The sequence below is a fragment of the Heteronotia binoei genome, chromosome 1, assembly GCF_032191835.1.
Source record: "Heteronotia binoei isolate CCM8104 ecotype False Entrance Well chromosome 1, APGP_CSIRO_Hbin_v1, whole genome shotgun sequence".
Lineage (NCBI taxonomy): Eukaryota > Metazoa > Chordata > Lepidosauria > Squamata > Gekkonidae > Heteronotia > Heteronotia binoei.
The window spans coordinates 207250025-207266071 of NC_083223.1; the positions used below are offsets into that span (position 1 = coordinate 207250025).

The window sequence follows — 16047 nt, forward strand, 5'->3', positions numbered from 1 at the left end:
AAAAAAAAAAAAAAAACCAAAACTGTTTATCATCAACGAAACTGCTCCTTCATTTCTTGTTAGTGCTCCCAATGCCTTATAAGTCCTGAAAGTGATTAACCCCAAGAGTGTTCAGAAATACCAGCCTGGATGAAAGATTACGGTTGTCACAAATACCATGCCTTGTCCAGATAGCCATTCAACTCACAGCAAATGAAGCATTGTATCCTACTCATTGTGCAGTGGATGGAAATCTGGCGAAGCAAACAATTGCTTCTTCACCTGGTCATCATACAAAAATACACAGCTCCTCTTCCTAGCAGCATACACAAAGGATTCATTCACCCATTATTAAAACAATACACCAAAAGCCTCACTGTTTTAAAAATCAGATGAAGGAGAAGAGTTAAAGAGCAGGATAACTAAAAGGAAGTTAAACTGTGACAAGAGGAAGACTGCTAATCAAGAACAAGCTGGCAGAAAGGACACCAAAATAAGCCACATATTGATAGGTTTGTCAAAAAGGTTGAAGGCCTAAGGGACTGGGTGGGAGAATACAAATTGGTACTAGAGAATACAAATTAGTACTAAAAACCAATCCAAAATCATACTTTCCAGGATTCTCAACATCTGGGACGAGGAGTGGGAAAGAGAATATTCTAGTAAAGGGAGGAGAATGTGAAAAACAGCACATCTAGATCCAAGGTTTCACATTAACTATCTGTGTTCATTGTTCTTTTATAACAAGAACATAAGAGAAGCCATGTTAGATCACGCCAATGGACAATCCATTCCAACACTCTCTATCACACAGTGGCCAAAAATTTATACACACACACACACACACTGTGGCTAATAGCCACTGATGGACCTCTGCTCCATATTTTTATCTAAACCCCTCTTGAAGGTGGCTATGCTTGTGGCCGCCACCACCTCCTGTGGCAGTGAATTCCACATGTTAATCACCCTTTGGGTGAAGAAGTACTTCCTTTTATCCGTTTTAACGTTTCTGCTCAGCAATATCATCGAGTGCCCACGAGTTCTTGTATTGTGAGAAAGGGAGAAAAGTATTTCTTTCTCTACTTTCTCCATCCCATGCATTATCTTGTAAACCTCTATCATGTCACCCCGCAGTCGACGTTTCTCCAAGCTAAAGAGTCCCCAGCGTTTCAACCTTTCTTCATAGGGGAAGTGTTCCAGCCCTTTAATCATTCTAGTTGCCCTTTTCTGGACTTTCTCCAATGCTATAATATCCTTTTTGAGGTGCGGCGACCAGAACTGCACACAGTACTCCAAATGAGACCGCACCATCGATTTATACAGGGGCATTATGATACTGGCTGATTTGTTTTCAATTCCCTTCCTAATAATTCCCAGCATGGCATTGGCCTTTTTTATTGCAAACGCACACTGTCTTGACATTTTCAGTGAGTTATCTACCACGACCCCAAGATCTCTCTCTTGGTCAGTCTCTGCAGTTCACACCCCATCAACTTGTATTTGTAGCTGGGATTCTTGGCCCCAATGTGCATTACTTTGCACTTGGCCACACTGAACTGCATCTGCCACGTTGACGCCCACTCACCCAGCCTCAACAGATCCCTTTGGAGTTCCTCACAATCCTCTCTGGTCCTCACCACCCTGAACAATTTAGTGTGCTCTGCAAACTTGGCCACTTCACTGCTCACTCCCAACTCTAAATCATTTATAAACAAGTTAAAGAACATGGGACCCAGTACCGAGCCCTGCGGCACTCAAATGCTTACCGTCCTCCACTGCGAAGACTGCCCATTTATACTCACTCTCTGCTTCCTATTTCTCAGCCAGTTTTTGATCCACAAGAGGACCTGTCCTTTTACTCCATGACTCTCAAGCTTTCTAAGGAGCCTTTGATGAGGAACTTTATCAAAAGCTTTCTGGAAGTCAAGGTAAACAACACCTATCGGGTCTCCTTTGTCCACGTTTGTTCACCCCCTCAATGAATGTAACAGGTTAGTGAGGCAAGATCTTCCCTTGCAGAACTCATGCTGAGTCTTCCTCAATAACCCGTGTCCATCAATGTGCCTACTCATTCTGTCCTTGATAATGCTTTCCACCAACTTTCCCGGTATTGAAGTCAGACTGACCGGCCTGTAATTTCCCGGATCTCCTCTGGAACCCTTTTTAAAGATGGGGGTGACATTTGCTACCTTCCAGTCCTCAGGAACGGAGGCAGATTTCAATGAAAGATTACAGATTTTTGTTAGAAGATCCACAAGTTCAACTCTGAGTTCTTTCAGAACTCTCGGATGTATGCCATCCAGACCCAGTGACTTATTAGTTTTTAATTTGTCTATCAGTTGTAGGACCTCCTATTTTGTCACCTCAATCTGACTCTTTCAACACCCCTTCCAAAATTAGTGGTTCTGGGGCGGGCAAAAAGTTCTCATCTTCCACAGTGAAGACGGAGGCAAAAAATTCATTCAGCTTTTCAGCCATATCCCTATCCTCCTTCAGTAATCCTTTTACTCCATGGTCATCCAAGGGCCCCACTGCCTCCCTGGCTGGTTTCCTACTTCTAATATATTTGAAGAAATTCTTATTGTTGGTCTTTATGTTTTTTGCAATATGCTCCTCATAGTCCCTTTTTGCCTGCCTGATCACAGTCTTGCATTTGATTTGCCACAGCCTGTGTTCCCTTTTACTAATCTCACTTGGACTGGTTTTCCACCGCTTAAAGGAGTCTTTCTTACCTTTTACAGCTTCCATTACTTTGTTTGTTAACCATGCAGGCCTTCTCTTATACCTGTTTGTGCCTTTCCTAACTTGTGGTATGTATTTTATCTGAGCTTCTAGGATTATAGTTTTAAATAGTCTCCAAGCTTCCCCAAGGGTTTTGACCGTATTTACCTTTCCTTTCAGTTTCCTCCTCACATGCCTCCTCATCTCAGTGAATTTACCCCTTTTAAAGTTAAACGTAGTTGTGGCGGTCTTTTGGGGCAACTCCCTATTTATACAAATGGTGAAATCAATAACATTATGGTCACTGCTCCCAAGCGGTGCAATCACTTTTACATCTCTCACCAAGTCTTGGGCATTACTTAGGACCAAATCCAGGATCGCCCCACCCATGGTAGGTTCTGAGACCATCTGCTCCATAGCACAGTCATTGAGAGCATCAAGAAACTCAGTCTCTTTCTCTCGACCAGAACACATATTGACCCAATCCATCTGCAGGTAGTTAAAATCACCGATTACGACACAGTTTTTACGTTTAGCTGCTATCTTTAAGCCTTCCATCATATTATAATCGTCCTCTCTCTTTTGATTTGGTGGGCGATAACAAACTCCCATAGTTAAATTTCCTTTTGGGCCCTCTATTTCAATCCAAAGCATTTCTAAAAGTGAATCTAATTCTCTGACCTCAATTTTACTAGACCGTATATCCTCTCTGACATACAGAGCCACCCCAACTCCAACCCCTCCCTCCCTATCCTTCCAATATAACTTATATCCAGGAATCACCGTGTCCCACTGATTCTCCTCATTCCACCAAGTTTCTGAAATTCCCACAATGTCTATGTTTTCTCCCAACACTAAACATTCCAATTCACCAATTTTACTTCGAACACTTCTAGCATTTGCATATAAACATCTATAATTTCCCAGGCAAGTTAGGCCCGCCACCTTCCTCCTGCCGCCTCGAGACTCTGGCAGACAGTCCATACTGTTTGTCACCATCACAGTGGACAACTCTGATCCGTTACCCAGTAGAAAAATAGCAGCCAACCCTTCATCTTTTTGAGACGAGTCCTCCCAAACCAGAGACAATTCATCTCCTGTCGGCTTTCCCCCAAGATTTAGTTTAAAAACTGCTCTGCCACCTTTTTGATTTTAAGCGCCAGCAGCCTGGTTCCATCTGGGGACAAGTGGAGACCGTCTTTTTTGTATAGCTCCCACTTGTTCCAGAAAGCATTCCAGTGCCTAAGAAACTTAAAACCTTCCTCCTTACACCATTGTTTCATCCACACATTGAGACTTCTAATTTGTGCCTGTCTCTCCTGCCCTGCACGTGGAACAGGTAGCACTTCTGAGAAGGCTACCTTGGAGATCCTGGCCTTAAGTCTCCCGCCTAGCAGCCTAAATTTTTCCTCCAGGACCTCACGATTGCATTTCCCCACATCGTTGGTGCCAACATGCACCATGACCACAGGCTCCTCCCCAGCACTGTCTATCAGCCTATCGACTACACGAGTAATGTCCGCTACCTTCGCACCAGGCAGGCAAGTCACTATATGGTCAGTACACGGTTTCACCACCCAGCTGTCTACTTGCCTAAGGATCGAATCACCAACTACCAAAACCCACCCTCTCCCCCTGCCCAGGGATAGTTCCTTGGTGCGAAAGCATTCCTGCTCACCAACCGAAGAAGAGGTCCCTTCTGAGGGCGCATTCCCCTTATCCTCAGCATGGTGCCCTGTTCACTCTCGACCCTCACGCTCTCTGGCAGCAACGGGGCTGCTACGTTCAGAGCGGGGCTCATCTAATACGCCCCCGAGAGTCTTCCCCAAGTGCCTAACTGACCGTCTCTGCTTCTCCAAGGCAGTCACCTCGGCCTCAAGGGTACGAACTCGTTCCCTGAGGACCAGGAACTCCTTGCATCGAGCACACACCCAAGACTTCTATCCTTTGGGCAGATAGTCGTACATGTGACACTCAGTGCAAAACACTGGAAAGCCCCCACCCCCCTGCTGGCATTCTATTATATATATATATATATATATATATATATATATATATATATATATATATATATATATATATATATATATATATATATATATATATATATATATATATATATATATCCTCTTTAAATGCTATTTGTTTAAGTGGCTCCCCTTCTTTACATGGCACTTAATTTACATGGCACTTAATACTGAGGGCTTCATCTTCATTATCTTCACGTACTGTTATGAGATCGATCATTATCTTTACTGTTTAAATATGAGGGACACAATCTGTAGCACACAGTGACTTGCTCACGCTCAGGTATAGCCAAACTAGACACTGGGAGATCTACAAATGGATGGGACCTGAGCTTTATAAAGGTAAAATGCAGGTGACGGGATCTAATTTCTGTCTAAGGCCACAACGCAGGGAGGGCGTAGTTTTAACTCTATCCACTACCAAAACTGACACCTCCCACAGACTGTTACGAGCCTGGAAGAGCAGGGAGAAGGTAGGCATCTCTTTGGCAGCTTGGGGCAGTGGTTTTGTTCAACTGGCAAAACTGAGCAGAGGGACACACACACACCAGCACCAGTACCACATCTGGGCCCCAATCTGAATCACTGCCCAGAATCAATCCTGTTCCAATTTACCTTTTAAAAACTTTGGACTGATCATGACATTTAGTGTTTAGATTTCTCAGTGCCTTTGTCTAGTTTGACCATTAGTATCCAAGGCAAGTCACAATGTAGGTGGCAGAAATAGATGAGGGGAAACCCTCAGGGCCAGCTGTAAAGTTGCCAATTCCAGGTGATGGCTGAAGAACTCCTGCTAATATAATCTATTTCTAAGCAACAGAGATCAGTTCATCCAGAGAAAATGGCTCATCTGGAAGTTAGACTCCATGTCATTATGCCCCTCCCTAAACCCTGCTCTCCTCAGGCTCCACCTGCAAAATCTCCAGGCATTTCCCAGCCCAGAGGTGGCAGCTCTAGCCAGCAGATAGGGAACAGACCAGAAGGAAAGAAGCATGGGTTTCAGAAGGGTCAGCAAAGAAGCAAAGCTAGGACCTACAGAAAATCCCAGTGGCTAGAGGCGGTAGGTAACAGAAGCTGTTGACTAACCAGAGCATTTCTACTTCCTTTTCTATGGCTGCTAGCTGCCAGAGCCGGGGAAGTTGAAGCGCTCTGAAATTAAGCCTGCATTTCCAGGCATGGTAGTTTAGGGCTGTCCAGTGACTCCTGATGGCTGCTAAATAAGTGGCCAGGCAAAGATCTGAACCCAGACCTTTCTAAGTCCAGGAAAACACTCTATTCAAACACCCATCAACATTTGACAGAGGCTTATTTTATGATAAGTAAACAAATGGTTTGTACAGATTTCTATAAACAAGCTAAACAAATGAGACACTCTAGAGGGCCGATTACCCTGAGCTTGATGGCCCAGGCTAGTGCTATCTTGTCATATCTCAGAAGCTAGGAAAGCCACTGAGGAAGACCAGGATTGCTATATAGAGGCAGCCAATGGCCAACCATCTCTGTCTCTTGCCTTGAAAACCCTACAGGGTCACCATAAACTGGCTGCAACTTGATGGCACTTCACACACACACAGAGGGCCAGTTCACCCCAGTACGATCGTTCTGTTCCATATTCAGTTTACTTTAAAATGCATTCATTCTTCTACTGACTGCTTATCTTTCATTTTTAATGTTTGTCTATTCAGTTATGGAGTCTTTGCAGTCTGCTGCTTCTTTATAGCTTTGTTCATGTCCTGGGAATTCAGAGGACTGTCCTAGTTGATCAATTGTTTCAATGCTATAGGGATATGTCACTTGCCAATGCTTTTTTAAAGCCTGAAAAGGGCCCTCAGATGGGACAGGGGCAACAAATAGCACCTGCAAGGGCTGAGGCAAGGAAAGTGCAGGAAAAACTCCTGCATGGAATGGATGCTCTGTTGACACTCCCAATGCTTCTGCATTTGCAGGGGCAATTAAATGAAAGCAAATAATCTCCATGTGGAAGCAGCCAAGGTAAGTCGCAAGACCTTTGAAGCCAGGACAAATCCCCCTTGCCAAACAGCATATATCTGTATTGTACTGAACAAACAAAAAACTTATCATTTGTGTTCTAAAAGCCATCTGCAATACAGACACCCTCCACAGACAACAGCCTGGAGCTCCTTGCACTGAGTATCTGAATAGGGCAACATACATTCACAGCATTATGTATGAGGCATCCCTGAAGTTTAAAACCCCTTTGAAGATGTAAAGTTAAGTTGTGAAGGTGGCCTACAATGCGGTAGCTTCTTTCTCCCTTCTCCACATCTGTTATTAGCTAGCTGAGAGCCAGTGGGCAACCACAAGAGACAGCTGAGTGCCAGAGAAATCTAGAGGAGCACAAAAGCGCCAAAGATGGATTTAACAATAGCAAATAGAAAAAGTGCTTGAAGTTAGTTTCCTTTTTTATTCTTACCTTGGTTTGATTCTTACTTTGATTCTTACCATTTCAGTGGCTAGTGACTTTTCTGCCAAGGATAGATAATTTTGCATCAAGTTTCTTGTTCTCTTTTTAGTAAAATTATTCTGTTAAATTAGAATGTTTTTATCAGGAGACTATTAACTTCAAAGCCAGGCCTGGCAAAAGTATGAAGGGATTAAAATACAAGTGATCCAGATATAAGGGCAGGACTGTGCCGTTTTTGATCCATTGCGCTGAACACCCACCCATGCATTCTGCATTAACCATTATCTCAATCTGCCATAAATTGGATGATCCACCCATTTTCTTCATCTTAGGCAGCCTGGATGATGGATTGTGGGTTTTTTTCTTTTTTGTATTTTTATGTGTAGTATTTTTATGAGCCAGTTTGGTGTAGTGGTTAAGTGTGCAGACTCTTATCTAGGAGAACCATAGGAGAACCGGGTTTGATTCCCTACTCCTCCACTTGCAGCTGCTGGAATGGCCTTGACTCAGCCATAGCTCTTGCAGAGTTGTCCTTGAAAGGGCAGCTGCTGTGAGAGCTCTCTCAGCCCTACTCACCTCACAGGGTGTCTGTTGGGGGAGGGGAAGGAAAAGGAGATTGTGAGCTGCTCTGAGACTCTGAGATTCAGCGTGGAGGATGGGATATAAATTCAATATCTTCTTCATGTGTGCATGCACCAGGAAGTCATGACAACCTCTGGTGACTGACCTCTACTGGGAGCCTAGAGGATATTCAGGGAGGTGGCTGAATAAAGCCTGCCCCTGCCTCCCAACTCCTGGTATTCCAATGTCTCCCATCCAAGTACTTGCTAGAGTCAATCCTGTTTAGCTTCCGAGGTCTGATGAGATCAGGCTTGCCTGGACTATCAGGGCAGATTATGTTTTTCTTGATAGGACCCAAGTTATGAAGTCTCATGATAGGGCCTTTCCTAAGGTTGGGCTTTGGGGTGGAATTCCAGGGCTCAGTTCACAGACTTAGTGGGGAGTCCCTCAAAGTAGATTGTAGCTTTGTACTTGAACTAGTGCACCCTATCATCTTGAGAGAGCCCCCATAAAAACCACTAAACCCAGAGTACAAAATTACTTAATTGCAGTCATGCCCATTATGAAGATAGCTTCCCTCTATACTGCACTTCTCTTGCAAGAATATTGTTCATGTCATGCTTGAGAGAACTAATTACTCCGTTGTCATTGCCATGTAGAATGGGATTACCCAAATGTCATTGGCACCTGTATGCATTTCCAGATATAACAATAACACAATTCACATCATACCCATTGTTCTTTTGGGAGGGAGACTACATTTAAACATTCCTTTTAAATTTGCCTACAAAATGCACATCTTCTGCCTTACAAAGCCAGCACTAGAACACTTGTCTGGGCAAACAGGAGCAAAGTCATTCCTTCAACCATGGGAAGCTGCCCCAGAAAGCCTTAATAAAGTTTCAGTTGGTACAAAATATAGGTTTTCAGAAGTTCTGTGATCTGGAACTAGTGGTGAGTAGTATAGTGGCCAAGTTTGCAGATGACACATCATTCAGGATGGTGAAAACCAAGGCTGACTGTGAAGAGCTCCAAAAGAACCTCCACAAACTAGATGACTGGCTAACAATGTGGCAATTGAAGTTCAATCATGGTTAGTGTAAGGTGATGTAAATTGGGACACAAAAAATTCCAAACTATAAGTTCAAGTATAGGCTAGGGGGGTTGAACTTGCTGTGACTGAGAGGGTAAAAGATCTTGGGGTCATAGTGGATAGCCCAATGAAAGTGTCAACCCAGTATGCCACAGGGGTGAAAAAGTCAAACTCTATTAATAGAATTATTAGGAAAGGGGTTGATAAGAAAACAGCCAGTATTGCAATGCCCCTGTATAGATCTATGGTGCAGCCTCATTTAAAATAATGTGTCCAGTTCTGATCACCATACATTGCAGAGCTGGAAAAGTATAGAGGAAGGCAAACAAGATGATTAAGGGGTTAGAATACTTCCCCTATAGGAAGACATGACAGAGGTTTACAGACTTATGCATAGGGTAGAGAGAGAAATTCTTCTCCCTCTCCTCAAATATTAGAACTTAAGGATATCCAATGAAACTGATAGGCAGTAGGTTCAGGATACACAAAAGGAAATACTACTTTACAAAGAGTGATTAAAATGTGGAATTAGCTTCCAGAGGATGTAGAGATGGCCCTACAGGAATAAACAACTTCAAAAGGAGAATAAATAGATTCATGGAGGATAAGTCTACAGGGTAACTAGGTGGGGGCCACAGGGGCAGCACCCCCTCCCAAATCTGCCAAGCAAACCCCTTCTGGTCAAGACCACCCTCTCTTCTTATTTATGCTTCATTAATTAAATTAGTGTCCCCTGGTGCCCCCTCCAGAAAAAAAAATCCTAGATATGGAAGTTTATTAATGGCTACTAGCCATCGTGGCTGAGGGGAACCTCCAATTTCAGAAGCACTAAACCTCTTAATCTCAGAGGCAAGGGGCAATGTCAGGGGAAAGCCTCCACCTCTATGCCCTGTTGTTGGCTGTCCAGAGAAGCTGGTTGACCACTGTGTGAGACAGGATGCTGGACTAGATGGACTACTGGTCTGATCCAACAGAGCTCTTCTTATGTTCACAGAGAGCTTGTAACACCAATTCCTGCACATTGCCAATTTTATTTCCAGGAATGTTACAAGCTTATTTCCAGGAATGATTCAAAGCAGTGCTGGGAACTTCTGAAATATACAGGCAACCAGCTGGAGAGATCAGTTGAAAAAAGAGGTGGAAACGGAACCATGCAGTACCTTGACACTATTTCAGCCAAAAATCTAGAAGCAACATCACTGTGTTGCAGAAGCAATCTAGGAATCCCCTGAACCTCTACAGTAAAAATCCTGTGATTGACAGGATTCTTAGACTGCCACTGCAGCATGGTGTCACTTCTTCCATTTCTTTGACCAGAAATAGTGTTGCTATAATGGTCTCTGTCATGCTGTGGGGCAAAGCCACAGCTTTGCTCCCCTTTACTGTCACTGCCACCACTTTGGGTAAAATCCTGCCCCACTCTCTCTCACACATGGTTGCTTGAAGTCAGCCATGCAAGGATATTGCTCAATAGCATGCCAAGGAACCAGGTATGTGGGAAAGGACCTGTGCAGATCTCTCAAGTTTTAAAAAAGCATGTTACTTCTACAAGGCTGTGAGAAAAAGACCCCTAATTTCAGTAATATACAGACATCATAATCACCTATTTGGTTGCCAGGGTGACTGGAGATTCAACGCACACACATCTGCCAGGGAAGCATGGGTTTTGTCTACCAGAGTGTAAGAGACTTATGTGAGTACTAACAGCCACAGCGTTGCAGCAGCACTCTGTATCTCTGGAGGAGTGCTAGCCAGGAGGACAGATGGGTTTCTAGCCGCTCTGTGCACGCACCATCTCGGCCGATGCAGTGAAAGAACTTGCGCCACCAGGAACTGTCCAGGCAAGCGGCTTCCAGCCTTAACCAGGAGAGCCATGTTAGTAGGCTAACATCATCAGCAACTATCTTCCTGCAGTGTCAGACTCCATAACAGCGAAGCAAGAGGCTCACGTACTCAACAGCTGTCACTTATGCATAAGGCAATCAAGCTTATCTTAAGCATGGATCCTGCCAGACTGCCTAAGCTTTTGACCAATGGAACCCAAGACAAAAGATGGTGCCAGTAGAGGAGTAAAGAAGAGGAAGAACAGCTTCACTCAGGGCCATAGTTATTGTATAAATCGAGTGTCACCTTAGGTATCAATTTGACTCTCTATTGTCACATATAGATAAGTTTGATAGCTTGTTAATCACCTCCACCCCAATACCCTCGCCCATTCTTTACCCTAATGATCACCCTGGAGCCTCCCCCTTCTTGCCCATTGTTACCTGGAAGCCCAATCAGGTAACTAGGCTAGGTCGCTCATTGGCTGGATATGGGTATCCAATCAGGTGTCCCTAATAAACTGGCCATTGGCCACCGCATAAGTCCAGCCCTTAAGGTCATTGCAGAGCCTTCCTTTTTCTGAGGTCACGTGCCAGCTGACCACCTGTCATCCGCCCCTGCACCTCCTACCCTCTAAGGGCTCAAGGTAGTCCTTATAACCTCTGACCCAACTCCCCACAGGTGTGCATCTGACAGTACCCCAGTCCTGCTGTTTAGATACGCTCCCGATTCCTGATCAGTTGAGGGTCCCTTCCCCCATCTCCCTACTTTGTCGCCATTGGAGCCTTCCTCAAAGACTACGATCGGTAATTATCACCCTGTTTGTCCATCCTTATGTTACCGCTATATATTTCTCTCTATTTTTATTAGGTCTGTATGTATGTTATATGTATCCATTATCTTGTATGTGTGTTCTATATTTTTCTATAATAAAATCATAATTGTTTTACTTAATTAGTGTCCTCTGTAAATTTAGAGAATTTCTAGAAGTTGAATCCTGTATATATAGATTCTAGGTCCTTTTGAGCCAAAGTTGCCCACCTGTCAATTCCCCAACCTCTTTTGAGGGCATTTTGGCTTACAAGGCACCCACTCAAGGCATTGCAAAGGACAGGATCTAAGCACAATAAGGAAAATAAACAAAAAGACATGTGCTATCTCAAGTACATACAATCTATATTGCATCTGATTTGCGTAGTTGAAGAATACACCCAATATCCTGAAGTGATGCCAGCCCCCTCTAGGAAATGCCCATGTTTTACCACAGAGTTTCCAGTAATTCCTAGAGAGATATGACATGACTTCTAGGTTTCCCCCCAAAGTGACATCATGCTATCATGTGCTGGTGTCCCCTCCCCAGACTCCCCCCAGTTGCCAACCATTGGTAACTCTAATAATTTCCACGTATTTGAGCCTCTCTGGAGCTGAAATACAGAGCAGGCCACTTTGATTCAATTATTCTAAAGGGTGGGCCCAGACTACCTAGTCTTATTATTGTCTGAAACCATGATACTAGCACTCGTAGATGTTTTAGAAATTGTTTTTATGTTTATGTTTTTTATTTGATTTGGTCACACTACTGTGACTGTGTGACCTTTAATTTCTGAGCCGCCCTGAACTTGCCTTTGGCGGGGAGGGTGGGATATAAATCAAATAAATAAATTATGGCATCGAGGCCTATCCAGGTGTGGATGTATCCGGTGCTGTGCAAACTGCACTGGCTACCCATCGAGTACTGGATCCATTTCAAGGTGTTGGTTCTTACCTTTAAGGCCCTTTATGGTCTGGGGTCTGCATATCTCCGGGATTGCCTCTCCCCCCAGGCACTGCACTCAGCTACACAACATCTTCTTGTGATCCCTGGGCCTAAGGACGCCCATCTGGCTTCGACGAGGGCCAGGGCCTTTTCGGTCCGGGCCCCTACCTGGTGGAATGAGCTCCCGCTGGAGATCTGGGCCCTGTGGGACCTATCCAAGTTCTGCAGGGTCTGTAAGACAGAGCTCTTCCACCAGGCTTTTACTTGATTCAGCGGGCATCCTATGAAGCCATCACTCCCTCACCATCCAGCAGCACCCTACCATCAAGGTGCGCAAGTCCCAGCCTACCCGATGTTGTGTGTTTGTTGTACTGACTACTGCTCTCGAATCTGATCGACATTTTTGTGGTGATGATGTTTTGAAGTGATTTGTTTTAATGTTGTTTTAATTGTTGTTTTAATGTTGTAAGCCACCCTGAGTCCGCTAGCGGGATAGGGTGGGATATAAATTGAAAAATTACATTAAAATTAAATTACATTATTATCCTGTTTCATTTCACCTTTCACTTCTGTGAGGTTCTCAGCATTTAACTTTTTACTTGTATTAGGTTAGCAGAAATGTTTAAAAAAATTACATTTCAGTTTGTTTTTAATTTTTTTTCTCAAAAGATTACACATACTACATAACACACATACATATTCCATTATACCAACTGAAGAATTTTACTGTCTCTGCATATATTTCTAATCCTTGTCTTGTGCTTGGGGCAAATTATACTAGCCTAGAGGATTATGGTTGATTCATTGTTGTAGCCTCTTAGCCTATCTTCCTGATGAGTTAAAATCCCCTCCCCAGCCCTTTTAGATAATGAAGAGAGACACTGTTATGTGTTTTCTCCCTCACAAGGAGAGCTCAGAGGAGAGCAGAATATTGTCTCTAATTGCTCCACAGATAACAGGCCCCTGACTAAGAACATTTGTTGCACCATCCTTAAGCATTCAGCAAAGCAGTGAAAATTCATCTATAATGCCAGACACTGCCATTCCAGATACCCTTTTCTTTCTCCTACTACTCCAGATTGATTAAGAGTTCTACAGAATTCTAAAGTTTACACACTGTGTTGTGTTATTTTGGTTGGTCTTAATAAAAGGTATTACACTGACATTTGCTTTTGAACTACAATTCCAGGGCTTTGTATTTATTTTAGCCGAGTAGGTATATAGCTGTTTTTGTTTCTGGTAATGGATTTTTTTTTCTGGTTTCTAATTGTCACAGTTTCTATGATGTGTTAGAATGCAAGTTGCCTTGACTGTTTGTCAGCAAGGCAGGTTTAAATATAAAGAAAACTATTATGAGGTGATAGGGTATATGGGACTATAACTGTATAAAGGCTAGTACATTTGGACACTGTTTCCACAGGAAGTTTTCCTTGGAAACCTCCAGTAAAGAAGCCTGCATCATTTCTCCTCTGCTCTATTTAATCAGAATCTAATAGCCACACAGCTATTCTGATAAGACACCTTCAGCATGCATGCATGCATGAGCCTGATCTTGCAGTTACTTGACAACTTTACTCAGCATGTTAAAAAAAACCTCTTCAAAAAGGATCTAGCAAGAAGGGGGCTCTGTAAAACCCAATTCAACACCCAAAGCAAGCTTACTAAAGTAATCCTCCCCTCCCCCCACAAAAAAAAAATCACTTGCAAAAGCTGACTGCGCAAACTGGCAAGGGGCCCGATTAAAATGGCATTTCGCTGATCAGCTTGGTACAAGGAAGCTCCTGGTTTCAAAACAGGAACAGAGGAACTGGCTTGGGACTGTTCCTGAGTGCTGGCAGCAATGAGGCATATCAGTGCACATTAATTAGCATGGGCACCTTTTATCACTGAGCTGCCACACCATTAGCTGGATCAGACCCTATCAAACTCCTGTCTCAGTTATTTGCTTTTTAAAAAAACACTCTTGGGTACAAACTAGATTATTTACCTGACCAGACTGACTTATGCCCCAGGAAGGGAAAAGACAGGAGCATAAGGATAACTATCTTTTTCTTTACTTGGGACTAAAAGTAATGAGAGACATTTCTGATTGGGGAACTGGTACATGGAAAAGAGATTTTAAAAACAAAAACGGGACCAAAGCACACACCTTCAGCATTGCATGTGATCTGGCTCTTGTACCATTCTGGATCCTATCCCAGCCTTTTTTGTTCAAGGCTCCTGAGCTCAGTAGAACACACGATTTGCAACTTCAGAGCTGCAAATACTTAGCAACAAAGCAGGTTAACTTATTGTAAGAGGATTATAAAGAATTAGCTTAACAAACAATGCTGCACCTTTGCTTTCTTAGTTTTGACAAAACATTTTTTTAAAAACCTAGGACATCCCAAGAATAACAAGAAACTGAGCTTTTCTCTCTTAGGTATTAGCTTTGAAATATTCATTTATCTTGACAGTAAGCAAATCACAAATTACTGGTAAACTTTGTGTGAAAAGGGTTTGAACATAGGTTACTGAAATTAGATTAACATCTGCTTTATTTGGCCTTATCTGGGCAATATGCATCTAGCAGTGATCCAACTGCTGAGAGCTAGGCTGGATCAATGGGGTCAGAAAACATACCAATCAGAGGGGAAGTGCCTGAAAGACATGATGCTACTTGCCATGAGAAACATGCACATTGTCAATAAATCAGCTCCCTGATAAATATCCGCCATGTGTGCCACTGCTTTAAAAGAGAGTAGACTCAACTTGGGTGCAACCCCAAGATTGGATGGAACAATTTATGAATCTACAACAAAACTATTGATGCTCTCCCTCACACCTTTCCCACTCTAAAAAGGTAAAGGTAGTCCCCCTGTGCAAGCACCAGTCGTTTTCGACTCTGGGGTGATGTTGCTTTCACAATGTCTTCATGGCAGACTTTTTACAGGGTGGTTTGCCATTGCCTTCCCCAGTCTTTTACACTTTCCCCCCAGCAAGCTGAGCACTCATTTTACGGACCTCGGAAGGATGGAAGGCTGAGTCAACCTCGAGCCGGCTACCTGAACCAGCTTCTGCTGGGTTCAAACTTAGGTTGTGAGCAGAGAGTTCGGACTGCAGTATTGCAGCTATACCAGTCTGCGCCACGGGGCTCTTTCCCACTCTACACCTATAAAAATCCCACTGACAGAGTTTCTTGGGGTTTTAGAAAAAGTATATAGAAAAGAAATTAGCCTCCAAACAATCAACAACTCTGTTATAACTCACCTTTAGCTGGTGTTATCACACATCATCAAAGAAGTGTAAGTCATTCAATTAGCATTTGTTAAAAAATAGATTAGCCTGTCTGCACTGAGAACTTGTTGGCAAAAGGATACATCCCCAAGATAACTGCTTCAAGGCATTTGATAGGTAAAGATTCTCTGGTCATTTCTCTTGCTGTTTCCATCAACCTAAGACAGGAGAAGAAAAAAAATTATTTATATAACACCTTGGGTCACATAAGAGCAGCTGTGCTAGATCAGACTAATGGTCCATCTAATCCAACATCCTGTTTTACATTCTGTCCAAGAAGATGCTGCCAAAGGCCCACAAGTACATGGAAGCCAAGGCTTCCCCCTGCTGATGACCACCCCTCCCCCAGCACTGATACTCTGAGGTACACTGCCTCTAGGTTTCA

At 43.3% G+C, this 16047-nt stretch overlaps 1 protein-coding gene across 3 annotated transcripts in view; it reads right to left on the reverse strand.

Annotated features, from left to right (window-relative positions):
* Positions 1–16047, reverse strand: part of VASH2 (vasohibin 2) — an 81350-nt gene that overhangs the window by 23066 nt on the left and 42237 nt on the right. For all 3 annotated transcript variants that reach the window (XM_060247169.1, XM_060247177.1, XM_060247185.1), the window contains exon 5: positions 15746–15820. In XM_060247169.1, coding sequence (XP_060103152.1) covers positions 15746–15820 — 75 coding nt within the window. The remainder of the gene's footprint in view (positions 1–15745; positions 15821–16047) is intronic.